At 46.1% G+C, this 19,418-nt stretch overlaps 1 protein-coding gene across 5 annotated transcripts in view; it reads right to left on the reverse strand.

Annotated features, from left to right (window-relative positions):
• Positions 1 to 11,314, reverse strand: part of BMX (BMX non-receptor tyrosine kinase) — a 49,664-nt gene extending 38,350 nt beyond the window's left edge. For 3 of the 5 annotated variants that reach the window (XM_028115077.2, XM_028115073.2, XM_028115076.2), the window contains exons 1-4: positions 11,171 to 11,314; positions 5,056 to 5,202; positions 3,916 to 4,020; positions 2,454 to 2,535 (exon numbers count right to left, since the gene is read on the reverse strand). In XM_028115077.2, coding sequence (XP_027970878.1) covers positions 2,454 to 2,535; positions 3,916 to 4,020; positions 5,056 to 5,202; positions 11,171 to 11,173 — 337 coding nt within the window. In that variant the 5' untranslated portion in view covers positions 11,174 to 11,314. Of the gene's footprint in view, positions 1 to 2,453; positions 2,536 to 3,915; positions 4,021 to 5,055; positions 5,203 to 6,171; positions 6,686 to 10,366; positions 10,487 to 11,170 lie in introns of those variants that run through there. The other 2 variants (XM_028115075.2, XM_088028863.1) reach the window with 2 other exon arrangements.
• Positions 11,315 to 19,418: the final 8,104 nt, after the last annotated feature.

Consider the following 19,418-nt stretch of genomic DNA (forward strand, 5'->3'; position numbering starts at 1 on the left):
TGTTAACTGTCTTCATGGCACTTACAGAGCTAGGTAAACTGAGATGCAGAGAGGTGGCCTAACTTGCTCAAGTTCACAAATCTCTAGTAAGTAGCATATCTGAGACTCAGCCCCAAGCTTTTTCTACCATAATCCGATGCACAGATGCCAGCTTCCCTGTAGAACCCCCTTCGGTTTTCGTTTTTGGAAAGAAGGGCACGCTTTATCCACATCTGGTCTTCTGAATTCAGAGCCATGGTGGCTGACACGCCTGAGTCCCCCCACTCAGTCAGCCCAGACCTCCTGGGTATAGGTTACCGTCTGGAAAATGCCGTGTCTCCGATGCCCCCCCCCCCCCCCCCGGTTTATAATGCCCGAGCTTAATAGCAGACAAAAAGACTTCACAGGGGAGAGGACTTAGTGAGGAAACTTCTTTGTTTTCCTGCGGTGGTGGTGGGTCGGTGGGCCAGCCTGACAGCTGATACCGTCCTCCTCTCTTGTTTCCTTCGAGCTGACAGCCAATCTCACCCACCTTCTCTCTTGCAATTTACCAGCAGGAAGGCTAGAAAAACCAGATAGTGACTTCTAGCCTCCCTTGCATATAGAGGTGGCCATGAGACACAGTTCCGGCCAGTAAAACATCTACAGAAGCTTGCAGGAGACGCTTCTGGAAAAGCTCAGAGCCTTTCCAAGAGCCTCTAAGGGTGGCAAAGCAGAAAGCTCGCAGGAGCCTGGGTCCCTACTGACTTCCCTGAGCTGCTGCCCCTGCCCTGGACCGTTTACCTCCGGACTTGTTAACTGTGTGAGAGGAACCGACGTGCATTTGTTTCAACAGCTGCTTGGCGTCTTTTTACCTGCATCCCAAAGCATCACTGACTGATGCACACGGCTTCCTGTGCGCATGGCAGCCCTAGTGATAGGGTCCCTCTAAAGTTTTACGAGGGGCCAAGAGATTCACCTTCGCTTTTTCTCTCTGCTCTCCTTTATGTTCCATATGCCTTTACCTGAGCTCTCCAGGGCCCACCCAAACCTGCCTGCCGTACATAGTTCCAGAAAGACCCACAAAAGACTCTAGGGCATGACTCATAGCTGCACACCGGAGGTGTCTACATAGCAACTGCTCCCAGGAAGTCCCCCCAGAGGAGACTGAATGGGAAGCAGCCTCTAGGGCTGGCTCATCCTGGAGGCCCCACTCTAACCACAGTGACTCACGTTTGTGTGCAGGATGCTTTAATATATATGTGAGTCATTCATTTGTGGCTCAAGATCACTAGAGGAAAAAAGCAACGTGACCTCCCGTTTTATAGGTTAGGAAACTGAGATCCAGAGATATGAGATGTGAGAGAGGTTTCATTAGGTGACACAGCAAAGCAGGAGTTGGATGTAAATTTGTCTGTCTCTAAGACAAATGCCCTTCTCACTTCAACAAGCTGGGAGCAGGGAGAGGTAGGCTTCTCCCTTCACTGGACCACCTGACTATCCTACAGGATAGGTTGCTAAACCCTTTCATGCAGAGGAAAAATGAAGCCCTATGTGTAAAAAAAAAAAAAAAAAAAAAAGATGTATTTGCAACAAAGTGGAGTAGGGGGTTGTCTAACGTGGTATACTTTGAAGTACACTGCGAAAGAACCCTAATCGAAAGAAAACAAAACCTCACCCGATCTGGGGACTTAATATCTGAAATTCCACCAGTAGAGTCATTCATTCGAGTTGTATACTGTCCTCATACTATCACCTACCTTTCAAATAAGAATATCACGGGGAGAAACATCACAGCGCCAAATTACCAACAGTGTTCTCTCTTCTACTGCGGGCTGTCACCACAGCAACCTGAGAATCCCTGAGCAAAAGCTCCATTAAATCCCCAGTTTTGCCTAGGGTTGATACCATACTAGTTAAAAGGCCGGGTTGGGGTAGTCGAATTGTGAGTTCGCCATTATTAGGTACGTGACCCTGGCCATGTCTCTTTAACTTCACTTATCTGGAAAAGGGAGAATAAGATTAACCCTTTCCATGGACTTGTCAAGAAGATTACTTAAGGAAATGCTTTACGAAGTACTTGACAAAGCAGTTGGCAGATGATAAGTCGTAGGATAGAACTTTCTGTAAACAGCCAAAGTCCGGTAGCCACAGGCCTTGACATAGCCCCAGGAGAACGGAGACTGCCCTGGGAAAGGGAAGCACAGTGGGTGGGGAGCAGGTGGTCTGGCTTCCTCCAGGCTGCCTGCCGGGAAGGCACAATAGCTCGCTCTGTGCAGGGCAGGAAAGGGAATGCGAGCCACAGGTTTGCTCCATGGGACAATGAGAATGCAAAATGACAGTGAGCCTGGCACGTTCTCCGTTCTCTGAGGTTCCTGGGGAAAAATCAGCAGATTCTCTCTTAGCCATGGGTCCTTCTGCTGCCATATCTCTCCTCCACCAAGCCTCAACAGAACTCCAAGGAGGACTCCCTTTAATGACTTTTTAAACATTACCTTTTTGTAATGCTTTCAGCCACTGACTTCGGCTCTCTTCGTTTGATGCATAGACATAGAGAAGCCCATCTTTATAGACAATCTGGAAAGGAAAAGATTGGATGCATTTAGATACAATTGCATCCATGGTTCATTCCGGCGCAACTGCACATTTCCTGGTATCCCAAAGAAAAGTTGAGTTTGCTTATAAAATATGCATTTGCTCTGGAATTAGATGGAAAAAAATCTAGTTATTTTTATCCTCCGCCTCTCAGTTTGTTTTATCCCAGACACCCCGCTTCCACACTTGGGGAAATCACAGCAATGATGCACCTGACATCAGTGAACATTGAGGTCTCAGCACGGGTGCCCTGGACCATGGAGAATTATAAAAGTCTAAAATGTTAGATATTACAGGTGTCTTAGGAATGTTCTGGTCCATCCACTGGCCCAGTGCATGACTCTCTTTATAGCCCATTGGAAAATGTTTACCTGCTCTATCCTTAAAAATATCTTCAGGGACGAAATGTCCTTTACTTTTGCTAAGCCATCCTTGGCAATTTCCATATATTCTGATCATTATATAGTTCATACTTATATTGAGTAAAAATAGGTCTCCCTGTTACTTCATTCCCTTGGGTCATGTCCCTCCCCAAGGAATCCCCAGCAGAAATCATTGTCTCTTCTTTAAGATGCTTGTTTAAATGTCAGAACATTCTAAAGTCTTCCCCGGATCCCTCTCTAGTTTATTCATTCAGTTTTTATGAGTAAATGATACAGATCCTTTATTAAATAGCTACTAGTTTCTGGGCTCTTTTCCTAGACACTTTAAGATCTTAATCCTGTCTCGGCTCTGTGAAATATGGATGATTATGCCCACTTGGCGCATGAGGAAACGAACTTGGATAGAGGGTTGGGTGCGTTGCCTATGGCCAGTACAAGCTGTGGGGTTAGAAGCTCTGGGTGCCTCCGAAGCCTGTGCCCTTTGAAGCGCCCCATGCCTCTGTGATACGAATTTGAAGCATCTTCCAAGAAAACCCCCTGGTTTCTTCCAATCGGAGAGTGAGGAGTGAATCTTCCGCTTCCCAGGACACCACAGCTCCTTCAACTTAACACTCACCTTCATTATAATGATCTGCAAAGTGCCTTGGGGACGAGGGTGGCATTTGAGTCCTTGCAGTGTGCCTAGTACCTTGGAGCCCCTTGGAAATGCTCAGCAAGGTTTGATGAAAGAGACTGTCGGGCCCCAAGGCAAGTCAGCCCACTGTGGCTTACTTGCTCCTCTCTCTTTCTCTCCCTCTAGGGAAAGCAGATTGGTAGGTTGAATTTCAACAAAGTGCCCAGCTCCCACCTGGGGAGGTTCCAAGCCTCATCATCGTCTTGGCCATTTTGCAACATCTTTTGTTATTGCCAATAGATGGAGTTCGAAATATTACAAAATATACAACAAAATATAACAAAAACATGTTGTCCCTCCTCTTACCTGAAAAGGGTACTGTCTCTCCACAGGGGTCTGCTCCTCAAGATTGACTTTCTCCACACATCTGATTTTCTTAATCTCAATGGATCCTTTTCTGCTGCCCCTTCTCTGATTGAAAAACCAAAATATAAGATGTGTCATGCGATAAACAATGGGACACAAAGAAGAGCATAAAGTGAAGGTTATCCTAGGAAGGAGATTGAGAGATGGGACGGGTATGTGAGAATTTTTCCAGGTATTCCATCATAGTCAAAATCCAGTGGCAACCGAATATATTTTCGAGTGTGGGCACAAACTCATATACTCTTACAAAAGCAAGTCTAGAAGCAGCCCTTAATTTTGTTTAATAATCTTGAAACATATTTCCATCACCTGCCATGTGCTTAATCTATGGAAGATCAAGATTTAACTCCAGAAAGCATCTTTTAAAATTTGGCGGCGGGGCGGCGGGGGGGGGGGGGGGAGGCGGAGAGAGGGAGAGAGAGAATCCTAAGCAGGCTCCACGCCCAGCACACAGCTGGATACGGGGCTTGATCTCACGGCCCTGAGATCACCACCCAAGCCTAAATTGAGAGTCCGAGGCTGAACCGACTGAGCCACTTGGGCCCCCCCCCCCACCCACCCAGAGAGCATCTTAAGTTTGTTTCAATTTTAGGACAGTATTTTAGGATTTCTACTCTGATAGACTTCTTAGCTGAATAGAATTAGTCTGATTTCCAGCACGGTGTTTCTTATCTTCAGCACTATTTAGGGCCAGAGAATTCTTCGTGATGGGGGCTGTTCTGTACATTATAGGATGTTCAGCGGCATTCCTAGCCTCTACCCACTAGATGCCAGGAGCCCACTAGACACCCCTCCCCAAATTATAACCAAAAATGTCCCCTGGGGGCCAAAAATCACCCTCAGTCAAGGACCAGTGTTCTAAAGTCACAATTTGCCTTACTAAAATTAGCCAATATTTTAAAAGCCTTGATCTTGGTTTAATCATACCTTGGTTAAGAAAAGACAATGTGATAAGTGAAGGAAAGTTGATCTTGGCTGTGTGAGCTAAGAAACGGGACATTGTTTCATTATAATTAAGCACTTTGTGGAGACTCAAGAAATATAAATAGTATAAAAACAATCGAATAAGCAGGGTCTCACCATTTTGTCATATTCATAGTAGGAGAGATTTGTTTTGGTTAAAACAAAAAGCCTCTCTTTGTAGTTACTTGGCGACATTTTCTTTTTTTGCTGTGACCTTTTGAGAAGAACTTCTTCTAGAATGGATTTTGTGTCCATATTGTCGTCCTAAGTAAAATAAAATGATGAAAATGAGTGTTTGCAGCACCTAGCTACATTCTCTTTTAGCCTTCAGAATTTTGAGTCAACTGTTTCTCATTCAGGGATAATATAAATAATACAGTTTTTACAAATCAGGTTTAAGATTAGCGAAGTAATTTTAGCTGAGCAGACTCAAAAACACATACACCTGCCCTTCATTCCTACGGCCTTGGCCCTGACTTTTATAAATATGTTGATTTGTTTACAACATTTCATGTGTTTTACTCGCCTCCCACTCCGGATCATAAATGCACTGTCTTTGTACTACCCTCCAGACCACCTTATCAAATTTCTCCTTATTCCTTAAGCATTCTGTAGGCATTTGTTGAATCGAATTGGATATGATCAAACTTTGAAATATTTGAACTCCAGACAGCTCAGCATATCTGAAGTGACTGATCAACACATTTCTCTCCATCACTGTGGCTGGCTGTTTAACCAGATCATCTGGGCCACTGTGAGACTCTGATATCATTGTAAGTGATCCCCACAGTTCCCGATCATGATCCGATCTTTAACATAAAGGACAGGGGTCTACTTTTCAATATTTCTGAGAACAAAACATTTAAAAATGCCATCAAAATCAATCTAAAAGTACTGAACAAAATTGGTACCTTACAAACTAAAAACACTTTTGCTTTTCCTTCCAAAGCCATGGAGAACATTAAAGCTTAAGGTAATTCTAGGAAATAAATCCATTAATTTTTTGGTTCTACTAAGACTGTTGCTTCAACCCTCAGTCCGATATCAGGTCTGGTAATGAAAAGTAATGTTAAAAAAAAAAAAAAAGTAATGTTAAGCAGCAGGCCACAAGAGATCAACTTTCTTACGTTCTTCTTTGCTTTGCGAAATCACATGAATACTAGCAGTCAGATGTTCAATAATTTCTATCTTCCTTTGTTTACTGATAATCTGAATGTCATTAACTTTACTCACCTTGCATTTGATCAGCCGGGGCGTGCCTGTGGGTCCTTAACTTCAACTCTCCAGCTCTAAGCGAAACCTTGCTGCTCTGGGGCATTCATGTTCCCTCTGGCTATGCCAGGATCATGCATTGCAAAGAAAATATTTGCATCCTATTTATCACTCTCCATCAGGAAGCACCCACATAGGCATTGCTCTGTGTGGATGGGGAGGGTCGCCAAGTGAACCTGTCCAATCACTAAAGGCCACTTCTCAGTGGCCCTGAGCATAATGGACCCACTATGGCAGGGAAGTGGGAGGGAAGGGAGACACACTGAATAAACCACAGTCAGGTCCAGCCAGCTTCCCTCCTAACATAGACCACACCACTCTAGAAACGGGAATCAAGAAAATCAGCCTATGCTCATTATTTATACAGATGAAGTGGCTATTTATTAATCCCTCAAATGTTCTCTAAAGGCATCGTTTGATTTAGAGGCAGAAGTAATGGAAATCTTATCCATTACAAATCTTATCCATTGGTTACTTTCTGTTTTGAATATTGTTTTAGCGGGGCGGGGGGAGTCTAATTCCTTTGGGAAAGTAGAGTGGGTTTCTTTTGAGCACAGTGGGTGCTGTTTGTCATGGTCACTGGTTTCTTGGCCCCCGGACTCAAAGATGGGGCAGAGGTTGGGGGCAGTAAACCCAGCCTTTGTTAGAAACTCTACATATGCACCTGTTCAGATAAGATGATTTTCTACATCCAAAGTCTATGGCCGGAAGAGAATTTCCTTGAAGACTTACTGAAACTGTGGAGGATCTAGTTTTTTGGAGGTACATTCCCCTTTTGGGGAGCCATACCATGCTGGGCATAGTTTTAAGGCACTTTTGCCTTTTACATCCCTGTGTTCTAAAATTTTACTAACTAAGCATACAAAGAAAACTGTGAAAACTTTTGTCAAATGTCTTTTAGATCCACAGCTAAAACATGACTCCTTAAAGCGGAATGCTAGTTAAATAGATCTGGTTAGTTGAATACAAAATTTTTACTTTTCAAAAAAAAAAAAAAACGTTTACTTTTCAAAACTTTTTCAGATACTGAATGAACTTGTAGCATTAAAAGCACTGTTTTAAAAAGGCAAATCCCAACATCCCAGGTAGGAAGCAGCCTTTCCCCGTACTGCATGACCATACACACACTTTACTGTTTATAGAAATTTACATTCGTTACATTAAAGATTTGGGGGGAGATTTTATCTAAAAGATTAATATGGCGAGTCACAGACACCACTGACAAATGAAATTCACAAGGTTGCTTCTGTATATTGAAGGGAAGAAGAATGTTGTCTAGAAAGGAGGGTACCAAGTCCTCAAGCACATTCTCTTGTCAATCTCCAGGGCTTCATTCCTGTTGTTGCATCTGATGCAATATAATTTGTCAAATTTCGACAAAATTGTTCATTCCAAAGCTCTGCCTTTTGTGAATTTTTTGGCTTTCATTTCTAAAATCAGACGTGATGTGTGTTTATTCTACAAAATTAAGAACTACCAACAAGCAAAAGAAAAAAAAAAACCTGTTAACATCTTGGTGAACGTACCTCTAGATTTTTCCGAATATATATGTGCATGTGTCTATTTTCACAAACATGAGCTCATACTCTGTGCAGATAGGTCTGTAATCTGTTGTTCTCACGTAACACACACCTGGGGACACATGTCTTTGGAGACCTTCAGAGTTCTATTCCCTCAGCTGGCCCCTGGAGCTTCCTAACGAGCTTGAAGAACCCCGTTTTGATGACTCACGCTTTGGTCTCATCCAGATCAGTTTCTTCTAGGACAGTACCTGGTTCCTGCTCCAGTTTGGACTTGCCTTTCTACTTCTATTTGCTTCTATCGCTTCCTTGTACTCTTCTCCTACATTAGCCTAGATTCTAAAATGAAGGCATTTCTATGGTCTCCCTTGGTATAGGAAGAGATAATGAGTGATGACTAATTTTTATAAATGTAATATTGCCTCCCTGTATCAGGACGATAAGTCGACAGGCTCAGGTACCACTGTTGACTCAAATGCCTGCCCGACAGCTAACAAATTCGGTTCTGCCTGCCCACATATAAGGTATATTCAGTTGGGAAGGCTAAAAAAAACACTTATAAAATGAAATGAGAGAGGCGCCTGGGTGGCTCAGATGGTTGAGCATCTGCCTTCGGCTCGGGTCATGGTCCCAGGGTCTTGGGATCGAGTCCCGTGTCGGGCTCCCTGCTCGGTGGGGAGCCTGCTTCTCCCTCTGCCTCTGCCTCTCTCTCTCTGTGTCTCTTATGAATAAATAAATAAAATCTTTAAAATATTTTTTAAAAAATGAAATGAGATCCTAAAGCTCGTTAGTATTAGCCAGAAATCTATTTCCATAGAAGAGCCAGCAGAATTTGGCTGGGCTCTCATATTACCACCTACATGGAGTAGATACATCAATTTGCTTACCAAATAGCCCAGGCTGCCTATTTCCATAAGCACAAGAAACTAGAAAGAGATTAAAGTGCAGGGGAGGCAAAAACAAAAAACAAAACCAAAAATACTGTCAGAGACCAATATAGTATTTTCTCTAGGGGAGCCAGCAACCGTCATGTAACCCGTAACATGAGTAAGAGGTGAATGCTAAATTAACGTGACTTGGAATCTCCATGGTTACTTAGCATTTGTAAGGAAATATTATCAGGAGAGTAAGGAGTTCAACTCTGCAAGTGTCTCCAGCACACTTGATTTTGAGCCTGCAGCGTGCCGGACCTCGAGTGAGTGGTTCCAGAAACGAGAATCAGCTCTCCGGACCTCGAGTGAGTGGTTCCAGAAACGAGGATCAGCTCTCCACTGCCCAAGTGACAAGGAGCAGACTTGAGAGATAGGTTTCATAGCTAATTAACGTGCGAGGTGGCCGGAGGGCGGTGGACTCAGAAGGCATGGAGGAAGTTACAGGGCTGTCATTTATGAGCTGGGTCACCCTGACCGAACCCCTTCCCTGCGCTAAGCTTCAGTTTTCTGATCCGGATATATTAAGATGGGTTATATAGCTCTCTCAACTTTAACGGGACATGAATGAGAAAGCTTATGTCAAAGTTCTGGGCACACAATGGGCACTGAACCACGACTGAAAAAGAAAAGGAGGGAAAGGAACAACTGAAATGCTAGAGCAGAGCCCATGTTCTCTTTGCTCTGAATGGCCCAAGGAAAGAAAGTTGTTTCTTTTTCTTAAGATAACCAAGAAAGAAGGGAGGACATTAAAACTGGACCTTGAAGGATATGAGTGATTGTAGCAGTAATAATCCTAGCTACCATTTAAAGGGGGCTTGCGTTATGCCAGGCACTATTTAAAGCACCTTAAAAATATGCATTCGTGGGATGCCTGGGTGGCTCAGTCGGTTAAGCAGCTGCCTTTGGCTCAGGTCATGATCCCAGGGTCCTGGGATCAAGTCCCAAATTGGGCTCCTTGCTCAGCCGGGAGCCTGCTTCTCCCTCTGCCTGCCGCTCCCCCTGCTTGTGCTCTCTCTCTCTCTAGCAAATAAATAAAACCTTTGAAAAGAAAAAAAATATGCATTCGTTTACTCTGTGGGGTAGGCCTAACCCCCCACCCCCACTCCATCCTATGGGGTATGTCGTAATTTAGTCACCTTATGGAGTGGTTAGGAAAAAAGCGAAAGGTGATAAAGCCATGTCCTAATACCTTATGCTGAATTAGTAACACACAGCACTGCTTAGGTGATAGAGGTTGGTCAGGGGAGAAGTACCCAGCTGGTGGGTTCAAATCCCTGCTCCAGCTCTGTGCAACCTGGCGTGTTACTTAAACCTTGCAAAAGCCCATCTTCCCCATCCGTAAAGGGAGTAAAACAGTAACCACCTCGAAGGGTCAGTAGGAGTCGAGAGAAAACGGCAGTGTGATGCCTAGCACGCTCGCAGATACTCCCCAATTCTGTACCCCTTCCCCTCATCACTCCCTAGGTAAAGTTAAAAAAAAAAAAAGACCACAGGAAAGGTTAAAAAACTGAAGAGAATGAAACGAGCCTTGATGATAAAAATCTCAGTTCTCATCCCTCTTCCCCAGGTCCTGGGGATGGGAGAGCACGGGGGGGGGGGGGGGGCGGGGGCGGTGTGTGGCAGGAAGACACCCCGTGCATTGTCTTGTCCGCAAGCCCCTGCCCTGTACGTCGGTTTCAAGCTTTCAGTCCTGGGCCGGTTTACCTTAGATTCAGGGTGAACCAGCCCCTGACTGACTGTGTTCTTGTGCCACTGGGTTTCTTACAAATCAAAACGTGGATGTCATTGCAGGTGTGGTCCACGGACTGATGGTATCAGCGTAGCCCGGGAGCTTGCGAGAAATGCAGACGCTCGGTTCCCACCCCAGACCCTGAGAATCTGCATTTTAGCGAGATCCCCAGGTGCCTCGTGTGCTCATGAGAGTTTGGAAAGCCCTGACCTAGAGCGCGATACACGTGCACTCCTTCTTAAATCCAGTGAACTTGTCCTGGTCCGCAAGAACTCTCAACATTATCTGGCCGTGGCTGTTCCTGAAAGCTTCACCTTCCCCCATCTTTCCATCGCCACCTAAAATCCCCCCAAACCCCAGACGTTGGAAGCCTTCAGGAACCTGAGAACAAATATTTGTAGTTAAAGTAACACCATAAAAACACAGATTAAATAAAAGCGGGTAAGAGGAACATCTCTGTGTCTTTTTGGAAGCAGTCAGGAAGCCAGTATGCAAAGTCGCGGAAGGGCAATGCCTGCGGACGAGGCCGGAGAAAAGCAGCAGAGGAAACGCGCTGAGCCCGCCGGAGCTGACGGCCATACAGACACACAACCTGACAGCCTGCCTGAGCGAGGTTGCTGAGCTGGGGGAGGACTTGGCAGTAAAACCGTCGCAGGCCTCCAAATTACATGGTCTCATCCAAAGTCCCCGGAGGAGCCCCAGCTATTTCATATTCGTCATTCTGAACCTATTTGCCTGGAGGATATGACATCGTGTGGCCACCTGCCGCCGCAACGCACCATTCTGGCTCGATCCGCTGCCGGGGTCCACCGCGCTGCGGTTCCTCTGCTCTTGCCCGAACACAAGCCCCAGCTGCCCTCCTTCCAGCCGCAGTAGCGAATGTCTCACATTTTCCTGGCTGCTGGGTCAGAAATGGCTACATTACTCAGTGCCCCCAAAACGTTTATTGTCCTGCAGAACCCTTACACAATCCCACAGGAAACCACGATCAACACTTAGCCAACACTTGTTGATCTGATTGAATGCAACAAAAACGGAGACAAAAGCCTATTTCATAAAGGTTCCAATTTTGATAACCACAGCTTGTGTTTTTCCCAGGCAGCCCTCGGGGACATGTGATAACCCTGCCTTTGTTTATAGAGCTCTGGGCTGCAAAGGACCAGAAAATAGCTCGGCAAAACCCCACTTCTGACGCTGACTTCTCTCACGAATCAGGAAACCATGAGGTAACGCCGAAGAGCGCAGAGAATAAGCAATGAAAGCTTCAACTCAACACTGGACGAAGGGATGCTGCAGGAGATGTGGCAGAGAAGGACAGTTAATATGACCGAGAAGGAGCACATGTCCACACCTTAGATTATTAAGAAATCCAGAAGTGGAAAAGAGATCGCATTGGCTCCGGGAGCAGGCACCATGCTTGCAAGGAAAAAGTGTGATTGTCACTCGACGTCATTATGACAGGGTCGCAACTTTTGGCTTTCCTCATGCCACCCTCTTCTCTGGTGCACACGGACTTGTCCTATGTGATGAACCTGACGAATTCTTTGAGGCTCTGCTATCCACAGCCGGAGCCTCAATCATCCTTTTGGTATGCAGTGACACACCGTATTAACTCATACACGGCCGGCTACTTTAACTTACTTGGAAACATCCATGGTGTGACGAAATCTCGGGTTGGCAGAGGGGAGCGAAGCTACTGACTTTCAAAGAGGTCTCCTCTTGAGTGGACACAGGACTAGCATCACTTCTATTTTCTCGTCATTCAGTCAAGTCTTCTTGAGCACCGACCATGTGCTAAGCATTCTGTTAGGGGCCGGAGACAGAAATCAACAGAACAGGGACTGCCCACATCTTCAGGGGCCTTATGTCTAGTGGAGGCAGAATCCCAAGGAAAGGTTTAATTACAGTAGAGTGTGTGAAAAATAGCTTACAGAGCTACTGTCAATGTTTCTGTTTGAAACTGGAATTTGGGAAGGGGCAAAGAGTCCCTCAGGAGAATTCCCAAGAGGGGAGCTTACACCCTGATAGCAAATGAGCCACTGATGGACCCCAAATAGCTCTTCGGTCTCTGGAAATAAAGTAGGCAATCTTTCAAGAAACTCAGGGTGAAGCAGAGTACCCGTGGCACAGCGACTTGGCCAAATACATGAATTCCACACTCTGCTAATTAACTCCCTTTCCCACACGGCGATTTGTATTTACTCCACCGTTTAAACATGGTAGCATGGCAGAAGGTCAATTCTAGAATAAAGAGTAAATTTCGGGGAGGGGGAGAAGGAAGCGGTAGAGCCCTGGAAACACCTGGGCACAATCTTAGGATTCCCATCCCTTCTCGGGCCTTGAAACACTCAAGGGCAGCTGGGAGGAGTGGTTTCCTCTGAGTCAAATGTCACAGATTTGTTGACTTATTCTATTCATTCACTTCCTCTGCCACCTCTCCCGGACCTTTCTTCGGCTCTGTATTTTCCATGTCTTCAGTTTCATTCTAACTTGTTGTGGCAACCTGCTATGTCAATTACATGATTTAATTTAATAAACACGATAGTCTACATTGTCACCTGTGCCTGGTGAGACTCTTAGGAACGTCCTCTAAAGCTTGTTCCTGCAAGCCTTTAGCAGGCAACAAGCTTCTGCCAGGATGCGTGAGGTAATTTGACTTCATGACATAAGCAAGTTTGTTCCCCTAGGAGTCCTAGCGCTTGTCTTTAGCACAAGGAAGAACCTGATGGGATCCATTTTGTGTGTGAGAGAGAGAGAAAGAGGGAGAGAGAGAGAGCACAAGAGAGCCTTTTCTGGCTTCTGGCCGACCTTTGTGTTTTCTCACTTTAAAAAATGCATTTGACTCGTGGCTTTAAAACACCATCTATATGCTTAGGATTCCAAACTTCAGCTAGCTCCTCTCCCCTGAATTCCAGACTTCCATTTGACTGTCACCTTGTCCATCTCTGCTTGGAACGTCTAATAAACATGTCTAACTCACCATGCCCAGTGCCGACCTCCCGAATGACCCGCCCCCTCCCCCCCACACTACCTTCTCCCGTTGTCGTCCCCTCTCAGACAACAGCAACACAAATTTTCCCGCTGCTCAGGCCAAAGAGTGTGGAATCACCCTTGCCTTTTCCCCTTCCTTCGCACCCAGCATCCAGTCCTTCACAGGATATGGTGAGCTCTCTCTTCAGAATATATCCCAAATGTGGCCACTTTTCACCGCCTCTTCTGCTACTTGCTGGTCTAAATCGCCACCGTCCCTCACCTGCAATGTTGCCCTTGCCTCCTGACTTCTCTCCCTGCTTCTGCTCTTGCTCCTGGAGGTCTGTTGGCCCCTCCGAAAGCTGGCCTCCTTGCTCCTCCTACAATATTCTGAGCACTATCTGCCCCCAGGGCCTTTGCATTGGTGGTTTCCTCTGCTTGGCAGACTGTCACAGATATCTGCCTGGTTCATTGGCTCATCTTGGGGCTCTGCTTCAGATGGCATCTTCCTAATGAGCCCTCCCTGGACCACTTTGTTTCATCCTACCACCTCACTCCACCCAGCCTGCCAATGGCCCTTACTCTGCTCTACCCCATCTTTCTCCACAGTGCTTAACACCTTAAAACCTGCTGCATGATTCATTTATTTATGACCTTTCTGCTTTTACTAAAGAGTAAGCCCCAAGGGCTCCAATAGCGTCTCTCTCTCTACGGCCTGAGCTTTTTCCATGGGCATCTCTTCCCTGGGGGTGGTCCCTCTGTAACCTCCTACATTTAGTCCCCTGGTGCCAAGATGATCTACTTGGTGGTTGGGATCGGATGTGAAGAGTCTACGCTTATGGGGCTGGAACGTTAATGTATTGCCTCTCCTAGAAATGCTTGCCTATTAAACCTTGGGCTTAATGGTGGAAGAGTTAGACTTGGTCCTTATGAGAGGAGATGGGTAAGTGGGGGGCGGAGGTGGACACGAAAATGTTTGTTGTTTCTTTTTGTTAGCCCCTTTCCCGATATGAATGAAATCTTTACAGAGCCTGTTTGCATGCTGTCAGTTTTACTCTCACTTTTTAGTGGAAGGTAAGGATTTGGGGGCTAAGATGGGGTTGGCAAACTATGACCACCACCTGTTTTTGTAAATCAAATTTATGGGAACACAGCCATGACCATTCGTGATGTATTGTGCGTCGCTGCTTAGCGGAGCTGTTGTACCAGAGACCTTATGCCCACAAAGTCTCAAATATTTACTATCTGGCCTTCACAGAAGAAAATTTGCCAACTCATGCTCTAGAAGAATCTTGCCAGCTGTGGAAGTGACCTGGTAGCTTGGAATTAAGTTCAACAGCTCAATTCAACAGACATTCACTGGACTGGACTGCATACCAGATGCCAGAGTTGGAAGTGAAGAAAGTAGGCAAAGGAAGTATCCTTTTTTTTTTTTACATTTTCAAGTTTTATTTGATTAGTATGGTAAGAACAAATCCTATAAAAGTTAAACTAGAGTAAAACACACATTTCTCCAACCTATCAAAGGAAGTATCTTCATGGAACCCTTCCGGCCATGATTCCCACTTTGATTCAAATGGTCTTTACCAAAAGCTTATCATGGGACATTTCAAAATACAGAAAAGTTAAAAGAATGTGTACCGTAAGCACCCATACACCACCATCTAGATTTTGCAATTAGATTTTGCTAAACTGGCTTTGTCATATATCTGTGTATCCATCTCTCTACCCATCCATCGATCCGCATTATGGGTCTTACTGTTTCTACTGCTATTACTATCCTTTTTTTTTTTTAAGATTTTATTTATTTATTTGAGAGAGAGAGAATGAGAGACAGAGAGCACGAGAGGGAAGAGGGTCAGAGGGAGAAGCAGACTCCCTGCCGAGCAGGGAGCCCGATGCGGGACTCGATCTCGGGACTCCAGGATCATGACCTGAGCTGAAGGCAGTCGCTTAACCAACTGAGCCACCCAGGCGCCCTGCTATTACTATTCTTACCATTGTTGTTATTTTCTGGTGCGTTCAGAGTGAGTTGCAGACATCGGTCCACCTCAAACATTAACTAGATAGAGGTTAATTCAAATTAGCCTTTTCTTTGAACTCCAATACTGTGATCTTGAAAGCAGCCTCCATTTAGCCAGAAGGCACCACCACATAAAAGCTGAAAGTGAGAAAGGTTATCAGGGTGACTGAGGTAAGTATCAGGGGAATCATTCACCTAAATTTCTCCACTTCCTTGGTTCAGAGATGGATCAGCCTTTCAGGGCCAAGGACATTTTACTTGTGGTGAATTCTAGGAAATTTCTGTGGCTCAAAAAAGAGGGTCATGAGCTGTTCTTTTCTGGAATGCTGCCAAAAACCCATGGGAAAGATAGGAACACATTATGCGTTTCACGCAATGGTGGATCCCATGTAGCTTCGGGGTCAGAAGGCTGGGTGATAGAAGGGACCCGAGGTTGTGCAGATTGCCCTCACGAGGGTGGAAGGGGGAGTCACAGATACGCCTCCCTGATGGATGTATTTGGATGTCCTCAACCAGCAGCCCATTAATGACCTTCACAAACTAATATTTACAAAACAATCAGTGTCTGATTTGGAGCCAGTCGATTGCCTGGTTCCAGTGAGTCCGAATGCCTAATTTGGAATATTCCAAAGACATTTGTCATTTCACGAAGAGCCGCAATAGTGCTCTGGGAGGCAAGTTACTAAAACCTGACCAATCTGCGAGAAAGCATTTTTGACCTGCGTGCTAGAAGGAGACAAAAATTGGACATGAGGAAATATGGAAGACGTCTGTGTATTTCTATAAAATACATCTTGGAGAAGAAAATCAGTAAGTCAGACAAAAGAGGAAAATACAATTTTTGAGAAAAAAAGGTCAAATAAAATATGTCGACAATGTGTGTGTCTTTAAAGATTGTAAGGGTGTTGGGGCGCCTGGGTGGCTCAGTCATTAAGTGTCTGCCTTCGGCTCAGGTCATGGTCCCAGGGTCCTGGGATCCAGCCCCGCATCCGGCTCCCTGCTCTGCGGGAAGCCTGCTTCTCCCTCTCCCACTCCCCCTGCTTGTGTTCCCTCTCTCGCTGTGTCTCTCTCTGTCAGATAAATAAATAAAATCTTTAAAAAAAAAAAAAGATTGTAAGGGTGTTATTTAGAATCATTTAGGGAAGGTTCTTCGTTGTCACATCGGCACAGGGTTTTCTTTATGCGTCCCAGGAGACCGAGGGCCGTTGATGATGTAGCTACACACTCGGATATCCGCACACATTGGGCATCTCCATCTGGATGGCAGACGACAGTGTGAAAAGTATGCCAGGCTCCACATACAGGGTCACGCTGCTCATCTCCCAAGTGGGCCCCTCTAGTGAACAGTTCCATGCCCTGTATTCCATCTGTAAACATTTGCTCCTCTCTGACCTTGCTTTGTCCTCGGTTTCGGTCTTCTAGCTTTTCAGCCCCGTTCTTTTCCTCCACGGGAGGAAAGAGAGCTCCCTGCCTTGCCCTGACCAGGCAGGCCCTCGGACTTTGTTTGCCCCCATGACTGGCCTCTCAAAGACAAGAAAAAAGGGAAGCTCTCACTCCTGGTACCGTTTCGAAGGTGGAGGGGGTTCTGAGGCCCAGAGGAAACTTTGAAAAGGTGGTCAACTGAAAGCACTCCCAAGAGCATTGCAAATCTGCTAGAGAAGTGGACAACGATGTACAGTGAAGCCCTTCTCTTCTGCTTCCTTTTAACGCAAAGCTCTCCTTGCAAATGCTGCTTATAACAGAGGAGCCTTCCAGGACACCTGAACTCCAGAGTTCACTGCTGTGGCCCGTGGCATGCAGCGCTTCATCTCTCAAGTCAAGTTTAAGAATTGTTTATCTCGGGGCGCCTGGGTGGCTCAGTCGTTCAGCATCTGCCTTCGGCTCAGGTCATGATCCTGGGGTCCTGGGATCAAGCCCCGCATCGAGCCCCGCATCAAGCCCCGCATCGAGCCCTGCATCGGGCTCCCTGCTCTGCAGGAAGCCTGCTTCTCCCTCTCCCGCTCCCCCTGCTTGTGTTCCCTCTCTCGCTGTCTCTCTCTCTGTCAAATAAATAAATAAAATCTTAAAAAAGAAAAAAGAATTGTTTATCTTGCCAGATGGCTGGTCACCTTGGTGATAACATTTAAATGGACACATCTACTTTCTAAAAGGGTCAATATTTGTAAGAGCGCTTCTTTAGCCCAGGGAGCTTTGAAAACCCACCTCGTCTCCTCTTGTACAAAAGTATATTTTCCAGTTGTCTATTATCACCAAACAAATGATCTAGAAACCGAGTGGCTTAAAACAACCGTTTTTATTTGCGCACAGTTCTGCGGGTCTGGAAGTGGGGAAGGATGCATGGGGTGCTCCTGTCATATCCACGTGGCACGGGCTTCTCCCCGGATGGTGGTCTCAGAGCCATGGCTCCGCTCACAGGCCAGCTACTCCCAAGAGGAAGCAGAAGCCACCAGGCCGTCTCAGAGCCACGCCTACAACTGGCACAGTGTCGCTTGCACTGTATTGCACTGGTCAAAGGAACCACAAGCCCTGCTTAGACTCAGGAGGAAGAGAAGTAAATGCCACTTGCAATGGAGGGAGTATCGAAGTCAATGGCAGAAGACATGTCTCATGGGACATGCTGTTGCAGCTGTCATAGGAAAAGAGAATCTTCCACCCCAATATGATAAACAATGAGTCTGAGCAACAGTGGGTGGTTGTGATTGCCGCCGCCTGGCCTGGGTTCCAGGACCCAGAGGGTTCTCGCAGGACCAGCCAACAGGGGCCCCAGCTGCGTGCGGGGATAGAAATCAACAGCGAGCCAGGAGGAAGGGAGAGCAGAGTTTATTGAAGACCGAGAGAGAGCACATACAGGCTGAGTGGCTGGGAGACTCGGAAAGGAGTGAGTCTCGTCTTTGCTCGGGGTCTGGGGTTTTTAGAGAAGATGATGGTCTGGTGTCCGCGTCCTCTCAGGCATCCGGGAACTGGTCAGAACAAGGACCAGTGCTCTGGTGTCCTCCATAAGTCACTCATGCCCTGGAGCCAGAGGTCTTGGCGTCAAGGTGTCTGGAGTCAGAGGTCTTGGAAAAAGTTCACGATGACCCACCTGGTCACTCCGTAGGCGTTATCTATTGCGTTGGAAGACTCCAAAGAAATCGTTAACTCCTTGACCTTTAGAAGGGGGACATAAGGCGGGGGTGCAGGTCCTAGCAAGAATAGAAGCAGGAAAAGGAGGAAAAAGGCAGTTTTTTTTCCCATGGAGCCCCTTCAGCTTCCCCGTCTCAGAATGATGGCCATGTTAAACGTCTCACCCAGATTTGAGGGGAAGGTTTCCCAAAGGCAGTGACATGGAAACTGAGCTAAAAGACGAACGGGGATAAGCCAGATCAAGGAGAGAGAAAGTTGCAGACAGAGGCACAGCAAGCCAACAAGTGGGAAAATACACATTCCAGAGCCTAAAAGAAGTCAGCCTGGTGGAAAGAGGGAGTGGAGTGCCTCCGCGCGCGCGCGTGTCTGTGTGCGCGCGCTGGAGCGAGTGTCAGCCTGTTGAGGGTGAGGCCAGATTAGAGACATCACAAGACCTTCTCTTGAGGGCCCTGAGGGTTTTCAGCAGTTATTAGATTTCCCTGGGACATGGAGAGTGGATCAGCCAGTGGGCAGCCTGAAGGCAGGAAGCGGGGCGTGGCTATCAGATGAGATGACATGTGGCAATCGGATTTGAGAGACGTTAGGAGTGGAATCCACAGGATTTCAAGGTGGAAGAGGGATGGGGATAGCTTGAGTTTCAGGCGCAGGCAATTGGCTGAATGTTGACATTTTTGGTAGCAAATGCAGAACCATTTACTAAAGATTGCAAAGAGCTTGACCGAGAGTCCATATTTCTATTTTATTTGGAGACAGTTTCAGAAGTCAGCATAATGATGATAAGTAACAATACTGTGTTATTTCATAGCACTTTTAATATTCACACGTATTAGCTCAATTAGCCTTGAATCATAATAAGGTAGAGAGGAAGGATTTGAGTCCCACTGACATACGAAGAGTCCAGGGGAAAGTCC

The sequence above is a fragment of the Eumetopias jubatus genome, unplaced genomic scaffold (genome assembly GCF_037043125.1).
Source record: "Eumetopias jubatus isolate StellerSeaLion01/CBP00866 unplaced genomic scaffold, mEumJub1_p1.0 scaffold_11, whole genome shotgun sequence".
Classification (NCBI taxonomy): Eukaryota; Metazoa; Chordata; class Mammalia; order Carnivora; family Otariidae; genus Eumetopias; species Eumetopias jubatus.